The following is a 20,306-nucleotide window of genomic DNA, read 5'->3' on the forward strand; positions in this document are numbered from 1 at the left end:
TTCACACTACATTAAGCTATTTGGCTCACTATTCTCTGGAAGTAGAAAATTTCATAGTTACCTTTATCCATAATATTAAAAAAAAATTTCATGTATCTCTTTTCTCGTTAATTTAAATTTAAGTGAACAAGGGAAACCTTCTTGGTGGTTTTTCCATACACTTCAAGGATTTGTTCTCCCCCAGCTCTATACAAATATTATCCATAAAAACAAGCTCCAGTGATGAACTCTACCTGATCTCCCCTCCTCAAATGAAATAAAAACCTCTGACATGAGGTTATCCAGGTTCCCTGACAGAGGTGTACAGTTTTGCTTTTGTCAGAGGTTTACCTTTGGAGGATTTTCCATTCATGATTCCACAGCTTTAAGCTGGGAGGTTTTTTAACTGTTTCACCTTTATCACGTAAGGGTAAAAGTAATTAAAAAGAGAAACCAACTGAAGGCTCAACTGCACAAACCTTCTCACGTGCAGCACGTGCCACACTGGGCATGAATTCTTTCTATGGAGACACAGTAATAAACTGTATTAAATGCCATATTTTACAGATCTTCAGAACAGGAAAGATTTGGCAACCCAACTTACTACTACGAAACACCAGTTTTGAAACATTTTTGAAATTTGGTGTTCAACTTCTCCGTTCAACACAGGAGCACCAGAGGGGATCCAAAGAACTATCTGGAACAAGACACTGCTGTAAAAGCACCCAAGAGTGGATGTGTACTGCTACACTGTGCTTTTGTCATTCCCACTCTGTAAAACATTGACCAAAATCACACAGAACTCCTCTTTTTCACATTAGTATCTCTGTACTTCAGTGTATGTTGAAAACTACAGAACACACAAAGAAACAATTCCTCTGCCCTGTTCTTTTTCTTTCCATCCTGCTATTTCAAAAACCCATTAAAAACATAAACAGTTAATGTATAAATTACATGAAACTGGCCTTTGAAATTTAACCAGAAACAAACAGCACAAGCTACTGGCTTTAAAGTGCAAGTTAGTCATCAATTATTTAATATATTCTATTTAAATAATGACACTGACACAATATAGAGACATTCAGAATTATTTTATACAACTGCACAAAGAAACATGGGAGGGAGGAAGAAAGGAGAAAAACCCCAAGAAGTTATTCAATTTTGGAAAGAAATATTTATTAAGTATAAAAAAGGCACACCCAAGCCAATGCTTTGACAGGAGTACTTAAATATCCCCATGGGTGTATGTTTTACTCCAGAATTCAACACTTCACTCATCGTTCAGCACACTCACATCAGCAAATTCCAGCCTATTGCCACACATTTGATCTCTAATAATATAAATTGTTATTTCATGAACTCACATGAACTCCAACTCACCATCTGAAATTCGGGAAGGGAGCAGCAATCCTCTCCTGCCCAGCTCGGCCAGGGCCAGGCACCCCCCGTGCCACGCGTTGTCCGTCTCCTGGAAACTGGTGTTAGAACAAAATTTGGTTAAAACTGACCCTCCCTTTCAGAATTTCATTTCTCATGGGGAATCCCTAACACTTTAAAAGACCCCTCTCATCCAAACCAGCATGTGCTTATTGTGTTATTGACCCTGCTGGACTTGTAAAATAGAAGAATGACAAGCTGAACATGTTTTTCTTCTCATTTGTGCAACATAAATACTGCTATAAATGTGACCAAATCAGCAAAAAACCCATTTATGGCTATAAATGTAACTCAGCACAAAAGAGTACAATACCTGAAACTCATCCAGAAAAGGAAAACAACTTCCTAGTACACTGTAAAAGATGTAGATTTACAGAACATACCCAAAATAACCAATGAATTTAGTGTCAAACACAGTCCTTAACTTGCAAAAGAGGTTCGAGTGACAGTTCCCAACAAACACATCACAGGAGTTTCTGCACTGAGCAAACAGTGGTGTTTATCTACCTTTAAAAAGCATAAACCAGAGAAACTTGTAGTGAACACAGTAAAAAATACCCAAAATGGCAAACAATTTGTGCTGGGCTGGCAGATAACGAGTGGGAAGGGGAAAGGTTGAACAGGGTTAAACATACACAAAGTTCATTTTGTATTAAACTAGGGTTAGCAATCTAAGAATAAAACATTGACCAGACAGACTAGGTCATATCAAAGCTTTGTCTCTCCCAGAATCCCCTCTCTGACAAGGACCAAGAGCAGATGCTCAGCCAAAGATGCAGCACGAAGGACCTTTCCCTTATTGCCTCCCCCTGGCTCTGGCAATTACCAGCAGACACTGCTCCAGCCAGAGGTTGCAGCCAGATGCCATATTTAATAAACTCTGAAGGGACTCTCTTCCATTAATTTGAATAATCCCTTTTTGAACTCCCTTTACACTTTTGGCTCCCATAACATCCCGTGGCAATGACTTCCACAGGTTAATTATAATTGCGTGAAAATGCACTTCCTGATCCCTCCCTGCTCTCACATCATGGGAGAGAGTGAAGTGTAAACAACCACTTGCTTTCCCCTTCCTCCACATTGATAATGGAGATACATAAAATCACATCCCTCTGCTTTTTCTTTCCACCTGTAAGCAGCTCCATCAATTAAACCACTTCTGACTGTTCAGTTTTGTTATCTCTTCCTTTCCTAATATCCAACACTCCATTTGCCTTCTTTTCCCTGTCAGCTGCTGAGCACTTCAACACTTGGACAGGTCAGTGGCTTCCAGCTGTTTTACAGTGAGCAGCATTTGCCTCAAGAGCATCAGTTTGCACTCATTAGACATTACATTTTATACATCATTTACTGGCTCGTTACTTAACTTGGGCTTCTATAACATTTTCCTGTCCACTTTAGCTCTCCCTACACTGAATCAACTTTAAATCATCAGCTGATTTCCTCACCTCCTTGTTCCTCTTTTTTCCAGGATTCTTTATGGGTACACTGAACAGCACAGGGCTCACACAGACCCTGGCAGGACTGTGATGATCAACTCCTACACTGTGAAAAATTACCCCTTATTTCTTCACTGCCTCTTGTCTACATATAACCTACCTACACATAAGAAATCCTTTATTCTTATCCCAAGAGATATAGCCAAGTGCCTCTGATGAGCAACTGATTTATTCTTATTTTGGACACATTTAGCCAGAGAACCCAGCAGAGATTCCCTCTGTCCTTGCCTACGTTTGTTCCCAGGTGTTTCTGAAGAAAGCAGGTCACTCAATTACTAGTTGAGTTACTCATCCCTATGACTTGAAAAACAAGGAAAGAAAACACTCTGGGTGCAGGTCTTTGAAGCTCCAGGGATAATTGAGATCAGCAGCACCTCTTAAATTAATCACAGTACCACAGTGGAAGGATCATCTAAGTGGATACTTTCCTTGCAAGTTTTTAAGACTTTATACCTTCTTTCTTTTTAACGTGTCATCCTTTGAGCTGGTATTTTTAATTTGTACTCTCAACAAATGTGTGAGGACTTCTTAAAACTGAGTACATCTGAGTGACAAACTGAACATGACCAGTATTTCCTGTCAATAAAGAAATTCTTTTTGTTACTGGCTTACTCTAAACCACTACTTTAGATTTTCGGGTACTCAGTGGAGACCCAATGAGCAATTTGATATTTAAAAAAGGCACATCAGACTTGTTTAATAACTTAGTCCTTTACATGCCCTGACATCCAACACTGAAGTGCTCCAAAAGAACATCCTCATAGTTCTTTGTGACCCAGCTGGAGATTAAACTGGCCCCAAAGCCCCTCTGACACAGCCACAGCACAAGCCTTAGCAAGAGGGTAAGAACCAGCATATTGCAACACTCTCAAAAGCACTTCCAAACTCTGGCAGATCATGGGCAAGTTCACAGACAAAAAGCACACTTTTTATTCAGGCAAGTACTTTCAGTATCCACAAGGTCCTGTGGCAAGAAGTTTTCACACTTGAACTCTGTGCTGCATCACTAACCACACCTTGTCTTTATTCCAAACCTGCCACCTGATGCTTGAGTTTGCTTCTAGTGCTATAAAATGTAGAGGGCAACCATTTCCACACCATTCCCCAGTTCATAAACCTCTATTATACCCCCTTTATTCCTCATTCTCCCCATGTGTTTCAGCCTCCCCTCACACAAAGATGGCTTGTTACCTCTGGTGATCCTCACAACCCTTCTGAACATTATTTCCAGTGTCACTGCATTTCTGAGGATGGACACTACACTCAAGACATGAGCCTTGAGCACACACAGGAACTTCTAAAGCAGCAAGTTAATGAGCATTTTTTTATTCTTCCCAAGTTCAACTTCAGTCCTTCCACCTTACCTTCGAATGGGGTCAAGAGGAAGGATTAGGAATAATTTCTTTATTGAATATCCTTAGCCTATCTGTGCCTTCAAAGATTTTGAAATCAGGGAGAAGGGCAGTAACAAAATTTACAGATTTTTAGACCTGTCTTCCTAACTCTTGTCCCCCTGCTCCACAAGCAGTCATATTTCAGATGCATGTAAAGTCTGCAATAAGATTTTTACCTGAAACAGTCCAACAGAGACCCGATCACGTCATCTGCTAATTCTTTTGGAAGTCTTCCAGTTATTCTACCAATTCTACAGAAGTTAAAAGAAAAAGAAAGAGAAGTATACAGTGACTCATTAGAACTGCAGTCAGCTAGTAAGTCATAAAAAAATCAGTATTTCTATATTGTTTACTTTAGTTGATCAGAGTAACCACAACAGACCTACCCTTTGGCTGCAGACCACCTGACGATGGTGTCTTTGTCCTTCAGCCCAACCAACAGTTGCTCTGCAAATAGTTTTATTTAAAAAAAAAAAATTAGTCTTATTAAACACCAGAAAGATTTCTTAAAATGTTCAAAAATCATCTTCCTCTTAAAAAAACTGCCTCTTTGATAAAAATTTTTGTATCTAGATTTCTTCCATTAGTCACCCTTGTACAACTCAAAAATCAAAGAAACGTGTCTAAGTTGTTTTCAAAAAGAGAAAATCAGATTTGAAATTTTAAGTCGTGTAAAAGATTCAAAATGGAGGTCATGGAGCTTTTTGCAGAGGTCCATTAGATTATTCAGTCATAAAAGTCTCCTGAGGCAATTCTGGCCTATTTATTTACAGAATATTCACCAGCCAGCAAGCAGAGGACCTGCTGTACAGCTGCACACTATTAAAAATGCTGCTCCTTCCATACTACCACAGTCTGAAAATTAAACCATAACTCTTCAGCTTTCATGTGACATAATTTTTTGGTGTGTATTTCATTACAAATTTTAATTCAGCCTTCCATTTGTGAAAGGTTCAAGGCACCTCTTTCACATTACTGGATAAAACTGGTAAAACACATTTCGGTATCTCCATGCCCCAACCCCACAAGAAGTGCTCCAGGGCTGACTTTCTGCTGGAGATGCTGAAATCCAAATAATCTGACAAAACATAATCTATCTGAATCAGTTGCACAGACTGAAATTTTAGAGTCTCTCCAATTGTTCACGTTTAGCACAGACACCCACGTGACTTTCTTAGCCCTAAGCGGGTTGTTTTCCAACATACGTTTAATTTGCAGCACTACAACAATTTCTCTCCAGTTTTAACACACCTACAACGTTTTCAATCTCTGCTGGGATGTCATATTCCTCATCATCATCATCAGCTTCAGCAGCAGCTTCTCTCTTTTGGTTCTGCACAACAGCACCCTGAGCTTGCAGGTTGGCAGCCAGAGAGCGACAGCCACGCTGGTACCTGCACAACAAACACACATTGCGTTGATTTTTCTGATTTATTTTCCAACTGAAATAGGGACATGCTGACACAAAGCCTGTCTGTCACATTCCTACACCTCCCAGGCTACAGCTCTCCACTTATTTAGTGGCTGCTTTAAAGGAAAGGGAGAAGTATCCCACTCTCCTTCCTCCTGACCCAGTTGTCTATTTTCCAAGGTGAGAAGAGCCAGACTATTCAAATGGTTCCTTTTCATTATCCCTCCCTTTCCTGTTTCAGTATAACCTATTTTCCACTGCTGACAATAAAGAGAGGCGAAATTCCCATGCCCTGAAAGACTCTCTGAAACCTAAAAAAAAAATAAATTAATTAATTAATAAAATCAGCTTATTAAAAATTGTTTTTTAAATGTTAAAGCTGGCTTAGTACTTTCTGACCGAGCTGTACTCGGATATTTAGCCCCTGGTGTAGATGCATTCTTACAAAAGATAGACTTTACATGCTAAAATGACTTTTGCCATCGGGCAAGGTACATTCTCCACCTAAAAAGAATTTTCTATGCCTAAGGATGTTCTCAAAAGCTGGTAAAATAAATACAATAAAAATAGTCACCAAGGAAGCCTGCAATTTTAAAATATCAGTGCGAGAAATCTCAAAAAGAGTTTGCCCTCTGGCAGTACATAAAACCAGACACCAAAACCTGACTAATATGCAAAACCAGAGTGGGATTGCAAACCACTTTTCCCCTGTGAACTTTCTATCGGATCAGGGTAGTACCAGGTAATGGAAAAAGTTATGTTCACTCTTACAAAATTGTACTAAATCAGGAACAAAGGTCGGTCTCTTCCCATATTTCGTGAGTTCTGCGTTATATGGGAACAGGCTTCTGCCTGTGCAACGTGCAAAGCCAGATCTGGCTAATCCCAGCCCCAGTTCATGCTCCAAAATTGAAAAAAATTACAGGAAACCACAGCACAAGAAATCTACTTTTTCCAAATAGTACAAATGAACAATATGTTCGTTCCCAAATAACACAGGGATTTCTTTTTCTTTTAGGGAAACTTAGGAGGGCAGAAGACAAATATACAGATTTAGGTATTTCTAAGGTTTTTGTCCTTTCGGAATTTATTTTTTTTTAACTATTCCAGCTTTAAACTGACCTCCATTTCGCCACCTTTGGCTTCACAAATGTCAGTCCCAGCCTCTGAACCAGTTTCATGCCCAGCTTGCGCAGGACCATCTGGTTGCTCTCTGACAACTTGCACTTGTCCAGACACTCGAGCACAGTAACAGCTGGAAAACAAAACAAACTGCTTTTCAAAAAAATCTTGCTATGAAAATCTTCAAGTTTTGAATGTCCCTTAGAAGATTCAAATTTTTAAAAAGTGCTGCTGAAATGCAAATGCCTTATTACCTACTTTGTAGTAGCTCTGACACTGGTCAAATAGTGGCAATACCCTTCACTGCCCAAGCAGGAAGGATGGCTTTGAGGATTCATTTTGACTATGAAAATGATAATCTACATTCCCAGAGTGCTTATGCCTCTAATTCTCACTGGAAGCAACACGTTCAAGTGTTGAGAATTTTCAGTAATCTAACAGAACCAAGATTCAGAAAATATTCATTTACTCAGAAAACTCATCAGTCCCTGCACACCCTTTCCTTGCTCAGTATTTTCAGGCAGCACCAACCTAAATCCTCTGGCACAGAGATTTTTATGAGGATGGATGGCCATAAACATTTAGGCATGAGAAACACTGTGTATGTGTAAACAGTCGGCCACAAAACCTCTCATCTGGGCACATCAAAGGGAACAAAGTTATTTGTCCAGCGAAGTAAAAAAACACAGGGAAAGGAGAATCTTGGGCTAATGAGTATAAGGCTCCAGGTTTCCAAATTTTCACAGGGAACCCGTGCCTGTTACAAATAAAAAAGACCTTTTGTAATTTTATCAGGCTGAAAATAATTCTTGATTGAAGGCTGACCATGAGCTAATAGAGACTAATGACCTGGGCTACAAAGGACCATCATTCTTCCAAACAACACTGCACACAAGGAATCACCCTGGCAGAATGCTCTGCAACCTCTTCCTCCAGTATCAGGGTTTTCAAAATAGAGAGATCAAAGAAAACCCAATTATTTCAAAGTCTGAGAAGTTGTAGGACACGACTTACAAACCTCCTCAGTCTTTGAAAGGCAGGGGATGGATCCTGACCTACTAAAATACTAATAAATGATCCATGCAGACAACAAGGTGAAGCCAGTGATGATGACCATTGCTTGGACACTTTCCAGCAACCTGGATTTTTTGCAGTTATAAAAGCTTGAGAGACTGATGGTTTAGGAGGAAGAGGCTGCAGAAACATCAATATTCACAGAGAGAAAACAAATTAAGAATATACAAATATAAGCCTCTTCCAAGTCCTCTCAGCTCTCGAATCACTGTAATATCTACAGATCCAGGTAATGGCTTCAGGACTAGTGTTTGTTTTCAAACCAAGTTCTATGTCACAAATTACTTCAAACAGGACCTTTCTTTGACATTTGCCTATTTCTTTTCTCCTATTTCGTCCTCAGATTTGTTATAACTAAAAATCTGAGGTATTTTTTGTCTCTCACATTTTTTTATCCCGAACAGTTTCCATCTGAATATCTGCTTCTCAGTTGTGAGATTTTAGATTTTCTAAGGTAAATTTAGTCACTGGTACACCCCTGATTTTTCCCTTATTACCAGACTCATAACTACTCAATATTCTTTCTGTGCCATGGGCCAAAGAATCTGCTTTTACCAGCAGGGTTCATTTTGTGGGCTCAATATGCTCTTTCCATACCCACTAAGACTATTGTGTTGTACAGCTGCATATTTCAAATTATGTAATTTTGTGTCATACCATATTTTATCCAGCCTGTTTATTATTCTGCTTCTCTGACAGCTTCTCCAGTGCTGTCTGCCAGTTCTGTGGGATGGCATTCCCAGTATTTGCTGTTTGTTCCTGACCAGTCACACAGCACCTGTGTGGTTCCATGTTATTTGTCTCCACTATCTTATCTCCATCTTTACCCATCTCTCAGGCATTTTCTAAGGAATTATCTGCCTCTCAGACTTAGGAACTGGAAAAATGAAACTGTTTCCAGCACTAAACTTAAAAATCTTCTTCTCGGGGCCAAAATAATTAATTGCATTAGTGAAATTCTTGGGGCCAAAATAATTGCATGAGTGAAATCGAGCACTCTGACAAGAGTTTACATCACTGCTTGGTTCCTGAGAACAGCACGAACCCCTTTTCTGCTACTTGGATGAGCTCCACAAAACTGATGAGGTCTTTTGTAGTGTTTTGGAATTAGCCACCATCTTTCCCTGCCTCTCTTTGCTGCTATCAATAAAACCCAAGATCATTACAGTCAGCTCTGACCATACTCCAGGATTCACCACGAGATGAACATAAATCCAACCAGCAGCTACACTGTTCAGAACCCTCTGTGCTCTCTTTATGGTACCTGTCTATCCCTCATTACATCCAGTACAATCTCTTTTCACCAAAACCTTTTTTTTATTCCAACAGTATCCTGACATAATTCCAGCTGGGTCCTGTACACAACCAGTTCTTGGGTTTTCTGAAACCCTGTGCTTAAGTTTAAACTTGAAGAGTCTGCAAAATTTTCAGCAGTAATATTTACAAAACTAGTTAATGCTCTAACGAATTTTTAAAAATATTTTCCACATCTTACAGGTTGTATGTTCCATGTTCAGCTCCTGTATTACAGCAATGGCCAGTGTGATCACCTGCCAAATCCTCGGACGTGCTGTTCCAACACAACATTCCCTGGTGGCATCTGCTCCTCCCTCACAGTCATCTCTACTTTTGCTCCCCTTGTTTTCCCTGCTTTATCACTTCCCTGTTGATTTCACTCCTTACAGCACCACTTATGTCCAGGTTAACCTTCCTTTCCCTTTTTGATTGCAATGGCTTTAAAAACTGAAATCAAGATATTACAAACTTACCATATGGCAAGCAATCCTCTCTCTTGCCATGTTTAAACAGCTGTGCCTGCAAGTGAAATAGGGAAAACAGACATGAGAATACAGAGATTCTACAACATGACTTACCAAGTATTTACTTTTAAAATACTTTTTATTGTTCATGCAATAACCTGTGGTGTTTGCTGATTTAAATTGCATAAAAGGAAAAGAGTCTCAGGGTGCAGTTACACTTCTTGGTAACTGCTCAGGGGGCTGAGCTGGCCAAAAAACACTCAAGAGAGAATTAAAAAAAACAAGGAAAGAAAAAAAAAAAAAAAAAAAAAGAGAAAAATAAAAGTAACCAGTTTTGGGCCAACTCAGGTCCCTGTGACAGGAGTCACAGCTTGTGAGAGCCTAAACCACCTACAGACACCTGGGAGGGCAAACCTCTGCAAATACACCTCCAACAGTCCAACTCAACTCCTGTGCTGAGGGATTTGTGCAGCAAAGAGCACAAAGTTTCCAAAACCATCTTCTCTACAATTAAATACCCCGGTTAGATCAAGCCCCAGAGAGACAAAGGGACTGCAAACACCTGAGAGAGCACCTTACACATTAAAGGACACATTAAACGCTTCCTCTGCTCTCCCAGCGCGCATCAAAACTCCCGTGCTCAGGCACTTGTTTGCCCTTGCTCTGGCATTCACCAGAAGGAAAATCTTCCTCAGTAAATATGCCTGGGGGTTAAACAAGAACAGACTTCCCCTAAAAGTCCACAGTTTCTCACACATACCAAACACACACACACACACACCTCCCGCGCTGCAGGCGGGGCTGGGAGCAACGCGGGCAAGAAAAACACCTCGGGGCTGTGTGCCCGTCCTGGTTTGGTTTGGTACCAAACTGCACTTCAGGATCCCAAATTAGCACTGCTGATCAGCTCCACTACGAGCTATATATGGGAATTTGGTATTATATATGGAAGTATTTAAGATTTTAATGCAGGCAACGGTGAGGGAATCCCTTAAAAATGACATTTACAAAGCAGCAACGCTGCAGAAGGACTTCAGGCCCAGAAGAACAGCCAATAAATACCAACACAAACGTATAAATGTGGCACAGCTTTTAGCAATATACCATGTCAGTGTTAAAGAAAATACAAATATTTCTCACTGACATACAACAAAACTGTTTTGTGCTAAAAAGCCTAAAGAAAAGCTGTCAGAAAACCTCCAAACCTTTGGTACAACAAATCTAGAGCGCCTCTGAAATTTCTCTACCTCCTTGTTGAAACATGCAGAAGCTCATTTCTTCATCACTTTGTTCCTGTGTTCTGCTTTAAAACCCCATCATTGTTTTCTCCACATGCTCTGCCAGGAACGCTGGAGACACAGCAGCATCCCTGCATTCTCACAATTCCTTCTCCTCGCTGGCCAACAGCCCAATGAACAGCAAATGAAGTTTTTAAGGCACACACACAGGCTGCCTCCAAATGTTTAGTATTATATTCAAGTATTTTCAAACAAAGCACAGTGTAATTCCTCAAGCAGTGACAAAGCAAAGAAACAGGTTTTTAACAGATCTTTGGGAATGCTCCTGCACAAAGGCCTTTGGATGTCTGCTCCCACACCGCTCAGCACCCGGCCAAGGCACCCTGCAAAGGTGGAACAGATCCTCAAGACACCAACATGCTTTCAGTCTTCCACAGTTCCTAAATTCTGGCACCTTCCTACGAGTTTCCCCATGAGTTTTCACAGGACTGACTCCCCAGGAAAAACAGAACTGAAGGTGCCACCTCTGAGCGAGATGTGGGAAGGAATCAACCAACACAAGAGCAGGAAATGAGAAAACTCTTCAAATACTGCACAGGAATTTTTTTAAATGCTTTAATAAAAAAAAGTAAGAAAACAGCCTCACACACCTATGAGTGAATTTAGCACAGTGACCTGGGCAGATTCCATGTCACAGCCATTTCTATTATTTTCTGAACAAAGCAGCCAGAACACACATTGTTTCCCCACAGCAGTTTCATTAAAACCTAAATTTCAAACTGTCTGCAACACAGAACACCTACTCCCAAACAAAACTACAACGATTTGTAATATCCTTCCAGATGTTAAAATCATCATAGCAACAACTCTATATCAACTGAGATGTGGATTAAGGGGCTTTAGTCTATCAATACACATTTTTAGGGGAAGTAAAAATTACCCAAAGGACATCGTAGCTGCTCTGCTTGAATTAAAAACTAAAGTTTTAAAAAATGGGACTTAATATTTCCATGGTTGTTGATCAGTAAAATACATTACCCACTGGTTTTGGAATAAACAAAGCTGAAAATGCAAAATGTCTGACAGGGAAGAAGGTTCTGTTGGCACCCATGGAGGTGCTCTGTGGGTCAAATGAAGCCTTGGAGCAGGTTATTGGTGTTTCTGCCAGTGAAGCATTGGGTATTTCTCTGTCAGAGAAGTTTAAGAGCCACTTTTAAAGCAATTTTTACAGAACTAAATATGTAACAACCCAACTATGGGGAACTACTCTTCAGATATTCAACACAGCAGGAAATCCAGTGTCTGGGTTTGGTTTTTTTCTGAGTGCAGAAAAGACAAGAAAAGAAGATTTCATTATTTCTTTACGAGCCAAAGCATGCAGAAGTCCAAATTTCTCAAACTTTTGAGTGTAGCAGATAGATTTTCCAGAGGAAATAAGAGAGCACTTTGGGAAAAGAGAAAGAAAAAAGTGTGTATTTTCTTCCAGCACATGCTACATGCTACAGTCAGGCATGTACAATACAGTTACTGCCTCAGAAAAATCCTGCAAGCCTGGAGCTCACAGGGGTTGTACTAACAAGAGAAGTTCAAGATGCATGAATGGAAAACATAAAAAGAAAATATAGGAAATATAGGAAAAATATAGGAAAAAGGCCGAATCAGCATTGCAGTATCCAGCTTAAACTTCCTGCCTTGAAGGAAGAAAAATATCCAAGGCACACCATTTCCAAAAATCTGATACAAACAAAGCAATTAATAAGCTTGGTTTGCCACCTGCACAGGCACTCTGGTGTCAGCAGCTGCCAGTGCTGAAAGCCAGGAGCCTGCCTGTCGGAGCATCCCGGCAGCCGGAGTTACGCCACGGGCTCCTCACCTAATGAGGACACAAAGCACACAGCTCACCCAACCTGCTCAACTGTTGAGAAGTATGTGACTCCCTCTCTTATAAATAATTAAGCCACCTACAAATTAGAGAAGATCAGTGGTGTGCAAGCAATGACGACTGTCAGGTCTGGCTCTGCTTTAGAAACAGCGCCGGGCAAGGCAAACACAGCCCAGTTTCTCAGTAATCCCGGCAGAGACACCACACCTGCCAATTGTCTGCCTAACCCACTTTGGGCCCGACCTGCAGGAGGTCTATCAGTCGGGATCATCTCCAGGACTTGTTCCCCAAGCTACACAAATCACCACGAGGGGTGGCCTGGCCGCTGGGGAGCGAGTGGATCTTCCTGCCGAGCAGGAGGCACAAGTCTGGATCTCCCCTCTGGTTGTAACCAAGTGGAGGACTGGGAGGATAATTCCAGCCTCGCTGGGAAGAGCAGGAAATGATGCCTTGCACTGCTCTGGAGCACCCCCTGGTAGCCACACAACACCCAGGGAATGCCATCAGCCATCCCTGCCTCCTGGCTGGGTGCAAGGAGAGAGGACATGCTGTCAGAACCTCAGTTCACTTAGAATGCATTAAATATTCCCTACCTCCATGTGCAGCTAATGGTTAAATGGGTTAGTTAAAGCCCTTGTTCTCGCTCTGTCTCCAGCACAAGCAGCACTCCTGCTGTGGGACACACGTGTTTGGGTGTTGAGCATCACCACAACACATCCACGTCAGACACCAACACAGCCCAGGGATCCAAAGGATGGCACCTTCCATGTGACCTCAGTTATTTATCAGCTGAATGTCTGAGAAGTTTAGACCAACACATGGAGAGCTGACAGAGTATCTCCTTTCCATCTTAAGATGACCCAAAACCACAGATTTTAAATATTTGGAAGGGAAATAAAATTTAGCAGCTTGAGACAGTAACACATTGTGACAGGAAAACGAAACAGCTTTACGACAGGAAAAAGAAACAGCTTTATGACAACAGAACTGCTGGACCTTGAACAAACCACAAAACTCCTGCTGAGAAGGAAAAACCTGAGCAGTGTCAGACAAGGCCACATTAGAACAAATACTCTGTGACACTCAGGACAGAAATGACATTATCAGGAAGGAGTCAGTGCCTTTGGTACCTGCAAACATAAGAACTTTGGTTTCTCTCACCAACACTGCTTTTTCTACACCTTTATCACCAAACCACTAAGCAACAACCCCTTTTTAAAAAAAGTAATGCCAACAGACAATCCTAACACGGCCAATTCTTTGAGAATGCCAAAAATACAGAGACTTGGGAAACATTCTATTTGGAAATATTCTATTTTTGTGCCTCTGGGTCTGAAAGAATGGAGTTAGAGAGTTCTTTCTTCCCTGGAGCCAAATTTACATAAGCATGTAGCTATTGCTAAATAACCTTTGCATTAGAGACAGCTCAGGGAAATGCCTCGTTCTTAAGACTCGAGTTTCATCAGATCACTGTGTAGGGCGTTTTATTTTTTTTAATTATTACTCACACTTGTATACTGAATCACTTATAAAACAAATAAGGTTTAATAAGTTTCAATGCCCAAGGCTACCTCAACGTGATGACATCTCTGTCACGCAAGAACTGGGAGTGCTGCGCCCTGCAGCGATAACTAAAAAGCTGTTTGATATAATGGCAGGTTTAAAAGCAAACCTCCAGACCAAGAGAATTTAAAATGCAGATTCTTGAAACAGGGGAGAAGTTTCCTTCGAGTAAACAGATGTTATAAAAAAAAAAAAATGTAGCAATATTTTAATAATCTGGGATTATTAAACGCACGAAGAATCTGGGATTTAATTCCGAATTGCGAGGTTAGTTGCAACAAAAAGAGTTTGAAACGCTGAATCTGAAACAGTGTCGCTCTGCTGGTGCCCCCCTGTTGGGAAATGGCCAGGTACTGACGACAGGTGGAAGGGAAAAGAAAAAAAAAGGCGGCCCCAGTGGAATTACAATGTGTAATGCCGGGTGCGTGTTCCGACAGGAGCCCCGGAACGGCCGGACTCGTTCTGCTCAGAACGCTGAGGGAGATGAAACAGCACACACCTGATCGGCGGGCTCGGGGCCACGAGGAGGCAGATCAAAGGGCAGCCACGGCCAACGACTCCCTGCGTCCCTGACTTGCAGTTTCACTTCATTGAAATGCAGCAGTTTCGTGTCTTTTCCGAGCGGTTTTTCCGCGCCGCGCTCGCTCCGAGGCGTTGGCTGAGCGCAGACCATGAGCAGCACCATATCAAAACCTGACCAAACACCCCCAAAGTTTGGGGCAGCCCCCTTCTGTTCTGAGGGGAAGACTCTTTATCCCCACTCTGCTGGGTTACATCATTCCCGAAACCCGTCACATTCCCGAAACCCGCCTGGCTGTACTGACCAGAAACTGGAAAAGGGTCTTTTTTTTCTCCTGCTTGTTCAGAGACAAATGCCCAGGCAGCTCAGTTTGGCTCGTAAAGTAAAAAATTCCTGGAGGAATCCAAGGGCAAAGAATTTTGAAGCTTATTGACCCATATTAGCTGTCCCTCATGAGGATGTGTTCAACTTTACACACTTAGTGATCACTTGTTATGTTAAAGTATATTGTGTTTATTTATAGAATAAATATGTGCTTATCTATAGAATAAATATGTGCTTATTTATAGAATAAATATGTGTTTATCTATAGAATAAATATATGTTTATTTATAGAATAAATATGTGCTTATTTATAGAATAAATATAATATATATTATATAATGTAAATACCATATAATGCATTCATTTGTAGAATGTGTATATTTACACAATAATAATATATATACACTATATATATATAAAATATATGTAAATAACAATAAATATAATATATATTATATAGTTAGAATCTTGCATGTTTAAGAGAAAAAGTTTACTTTAAACACTTACTTTCAGCTGATATTTTTTCATTTAACAACGTTGTTGCTACAAGTGTGATACAAAATGCTTAATACTAAAATACGAAGAATGTGTATATTTATGTAAATTAGGAATATTTTTGTATATATATATAAATATACCTAATTTACATAAATAGGAATTCAAGAGTTAAATATTATAAAAATATTTTTATATATAGAAAATATTTATAAAAATATTTTTATATATAGAAATATTTATAAATATATATTTATATATAAATATTTTTATAATATTTAACCCTTGAAATAAGTATTTTCTGCTCCTCTTAAGCCACACACGTGATACAGTTTTAATACACTCAATACAAACATACCACCCTGAAAACCTTTATTCCCTAATGATGTAACTCATGCTTACATTTTAGTGACTGAAATGAAAAACTGAAGACTGAATGCAAGAAGAGGCTTTAAAGACCTGCTCAAATCTACCAATTGGAAGAGGGATTATGAGCTGTGAGGAGGAAAAAAAAAAAAAGAAAAAAAAACAAAGAAGCCCCACAAAAGCAAGGCAGCAGGCTCTGCTCCCAGGTCTATTGTATCACATTCTGGTTTCGATTCTACTTGTTGAGTATTCACCTGTTTCGCTTAGTGAGCACTAATGAACAGGTGGATGGAGCCAAAGCCAAACTCAAAGGAATTACGACAAAACACTAATGCATTATACATCCTGCAGGTCTCATCACGCCCCGGGAATGGCAAACAGGCCGGCTCCCTTTCCAGATCTGACAATAAAATGATGAAACATCACTCTGCCTTTTGAAACGCTGCAGTGCACGCAAATAACGCTTCCTCCTGCTGGAGCAGCAGCTCCTCAGTTATTCTAAATATAGAGCATTTCTCCTGTCTTCTTATTTGGAAGAGCTCGACAGGGGGGAAAAAAAAAAAAAGGGAAACAAAAAAAAACCCCCACACCCCACACCCTCACTGCAGAACTTTGCTTTGATGTTCAGTGCCACACTGCACACAAGTCCTCTTAGCAACTGGTTTGAAAGGGCAGCAAATTAATGCAAACTATTAAAACTTTGTCCAAACAGCAGCAAATCCTTAAACCTGACCAAGTGCAAAGGCTGCACACAGGAATCTGCCTCGGCTTTGGTCAGCAACCAAACCAAGAAGGTACAACAAACTCCCCCATTCCACCCAAATATATTCGGACATCAGAGCTGCCACAGACACCAGAACTGTCATCCCAGTATTTCAAAGTGCACACCAATACTTCTAAAATACTTCTGAAACTACAATAAAGCTTTTTAAAAGACCTTTTTAGGATGTACAAGAGGAGTGCTGCCACAGAGCAGTGCTTCAGGTATTGCAGATTTTTCCCCCATGTGTGGCAGGTACAGTTTAAAACCCAAACTGAGAATTCAGCTCTTTTGAATCATACACCACTATTACTTCACAAGGAAAGGGCATTAAACAAAAAACTCATTCAGATTAGCAGGACACCAACACATTTAGTGTGGTTTTTTGAAACTACTGAGAACAGCATGTTAGTTGCAGAACAACGGATACAACTTTAAAGCATCCCTTGCATTTTGGTTACCAGCTCTGAAAAGTCCAGGAGAGATCACTGCTATAGGAGAAGTTCAACCTCTTCATTCTGTACAGTTCTCAGTTTTTAATTTATGTCAAAGGTTTTGTTCAGAGAGAAAAAAAAAAATAGCCCTATTTTGACAGTTATTTCTCAGCACTGGCAACTTCACTCTCATTTGGTGATGACAAGACAACTTAAAGAAAATATACATACCTGGGAAGTTACACTGTCCAAACTTTTGTGGAGGAGATTCCAGCTGTATATTAATTTCTGCTTTTTTAATAACCAGGAACCTCTCTGTGCATTTGCCATCAAAGAACTACCATAACAGTATCCTTTGATCATAAAACCAATCATCTATCTTTCCAAGGAAATATTTACCAGGGCCTGGAGCATGCCATTCACAATGACAGTCCCCTCCATGGTCTGGGAGGAGGATTTGGATAACATGGAGAGCACCCAGTCCAGGAATTCTGCCATCCTGCTTTGCCTGACATCAGGGCGAACAATAAACCTGTCACAGAAAAACACAAAACACTGCAGTTACTGACTTTATGACACTCAAAAAAACCCATTTTTACTGCTATCCAAAGTGGTTATAGTTCCTGAAAACAGTTATCCAGTGGATATTTTCCCAAATTGCTGAGGGTGGGAACGCTCCAAAACATCCCACGTTTGGCCATTCTGCTTCTGAGCAAGGCCCAGAATTTTGCTTTCACATCAAACCCACCTAAAACTTGAATCCTAAAGATTTATCTTAATTGTAAAGCAGCAAAATTTCCAAAGGTCCCAGATTAAAGTTATTTCCATTAGAATTGTTAAAAAGCTGAAACAAATATGGGGATTCTCCACCATTCTCACCAAGAACAGCCATTCTGCAAATCTGAAAATCAGTGCAAATCAGCAATGGGACCCTGTTGCACCTTCTGCCATCAGCCAGGCCTAGAATGAGTAACCAGTGGGGCTAAATTTGGGGGTTCAGATATCTGAAAAGGTCAAACACCTGCTATTTAACACTAGATGGGTCAAGAGATGGGGAAAAAAAGAGGTTGATCATGGCTAAACTTCTGTAAACCTACACTCAGCCATTCCCTGCACCAGCCAAGCATCAGCTTCAGTTCTCTCAGTGAGTGCCCTGGCCCCTACAAACCAGGATCCTGCTCCAGCAGGGATTCAGACTAAATTTGTTGTCAATGCACCCAAAGGAAACAAGGCACACAGGGAAGCCCACCCAGCACAGCTCAGGGCAGTTCAAGAGGACGTGCACAGAGTCGGGACCTGGTTCCTTCCCACACCCCCAGAAACTGGGGAGCTGCACCAAGAGACTGACAGAGAACATGGGAACAGTGAGCACAGGGGATGGACTGGCTTCCAAGCCAGTCCCTGTTCTGTTAAGCAGGAGAAGGAGGATTTGGGGAGGGTGAATTGCAGGAGGGTTGTTTTGTGACAGAACACCAAGGGTGAAGCTGCCCTTGGTCCAAGGGCACAGGTGAGAGAAGTGACCTGTGAAGTGGATGAGCTGGTTCCTAGACCCTTTCCCAGCCCGAAGGAGGTTAAATCTTTCTTTCCCAAAGGAGTGCCCTAACCTCCAGACTAACAGCAGGATAAGGATCAGCCTCATCTCCTCCTACTGCAAACCCTCACTGAGCAGGCAGAAAGGAGAATTCACGAAACAAGCTCCAGCTTCTTCACCCTATGAAAAGCAACTTACTCTGGAAAACAGGAAGCCTTGAATCCTGATGTTCCTAAACTTCACTTGGAATTCATAACTCCTTGGAGCACCAGTAAGAACCCAGACTTCCTCCTGCTCCCCAGGGACTTTCCCTCTCAAATGCTACAGAGTCAGACTCCTGCATCTTATCTCTCCATCTGTCCCAGGACCGTTGTGTTCCTGCCCACCCAACTAACAGTCCAGCTCCAGGAAGATGGCACAGTGACCTCATCTCATTAAAAAAACTGTTTGGGGATGTGAAAGCAGGGAAAGGCCTTCCTGGAGCCAGTCTTCTAATTCCTGGTGGAGCACTTTAATCATCAGGCTATTTTGAAAATGGTGTTTTCATAATAAACTAAATAATTATAAGTCCACTAAGCAGTGCCATTACAGCCTTACACACGTGGTACTGGAACCAGCCTTATGTGTTCTATCACTTTATTTGTTGTGGTCATTTACTCCTAACACCAATTAATTCATCAATAAATGAAGGTGAAGACAAGGTGAGAAAACTGCAGACAAGGTGCCTGCACAGGACCCAGCGTGGGGTGCAGGGCACTGGTAAAATCCCCTCGAAACTCAGGGCTGAGCACAAACCCAAAGTTCTGCTGAACACAAGGCTGCAATCAATCAGGTGATTGTATAAAGCCTCCCACTCAAAATTTAGTTTTATAGACACTCTGAAGTGCAAATTTGATTAAGTATAATGTGATAAAAGACTCTTTTTTAATTACTGTCACCCTTACTTGACAAGGCTTCCAAATACTGGGTGTAGCCTCAAGAGTTTATTAGTGTTGGTTAATCTGGGTGCTTTCTGGAATTTTAGGAAGTGAAGAAGGCTCATATGAATGCTCAAAGAGAATTCATTCTGTGTCACACTGTCACCTCAAATCCTCTGCTTCTGTCAACCTGTGACAAGGCAGATTATCCTTGCAGATACATAAAGATCCCAGAAAAGCAACTTCTAATTAGTCATTCCAAAATCACTGCAAAAACTAATTAGGATTATAGAATTACAGAATCATAGAATGGTTTGGATTGGAAGGGACTTTAAAGACCATCCAGTTACAACCCCCTGCCATGGGCAGGGACACCTTCCACTAGCCCAGGTGGCTCCAAGCCCTGTCCAACCTGGCCTTGGACACTTCCAGGGATCCAGGGGAAGCCACAGCTTCTCTGGGCAACCTGTGCCAGGGCCTCCCCACCCTCACAGGGAAGGATAATGAGCCAAACCCATTTTCTGTTACATGGACATAAGTATGTAACAGGCAAGAGATTATTTACTCCAGACTACACAAATCATTCATGGAGTCACTTGA

The 20,306-nt window shown here is 41.0% G+C and overlaps 1 protein-coding gene across 3 annotated transcripts in view; it reads right to left on the minus strand.

Annotated features, from left to right (window-relative positions):
- The window catches only part of TBCD (tubulin folding cofactor D), a 117,685-nt gene that overhangs the window by 87,940 nt on the left and 9,439 nt on the right, over positions 1 to 20,306 (minus strand). For all 3 annotated transcript variants that reach the window (XM_017834837.1, XM_017834835.1, XM_017834838.1), the window contains exons 7-13: positions 17,658 to 17,790; positions 9,686 to 9,731; positions 6,843 to 6,975; positions 5,561 to 5,703; positions 4,696 to 4,756; positions 4,486 to 4,560; positions 1,360 to 1,454 (exon numbers count right to left, since the gene is read on the minus strand). In XM_017834837.1, the coding sequence (XP_017690326.1) occupies positions 1,360 to 1,454; positions 4,486 to 4,560; positions 4,696 to 4,756; positions 5,561 to 5,703; positions 6,843 to 6,975; positions 9,686 to 9,731; positions 17,658 to 17,790 (686 nt within the window). The remainder of the gene's footprint in view (positions 1 to 1,359; positions 1,455 to 4,485; positions 4,561 to 4,695; positions 4,757 to 5,560; positions 5,704 to 6,842; positions 6,976 to 9,685; positions 9,732 to 17,657; positions 17,791 to 20,306) is intronic.

The sequence above is a fragment of the Lepidothrix coronata genome, unplaced genomic scaffold, assembly GCF_001604755.1.
Source record: "Lepidothrix coronata isolate B3197 unplaced genomic scaffold, Lepidothrix_coronata-1.0 Scaffold242, whole genome shotgun sequence".
NCBI lineage: Eukaryota > Metazoa > Chordata > Aves > Passeriformes > Pipridae > Lepidothrix > Lepidothrix coronata.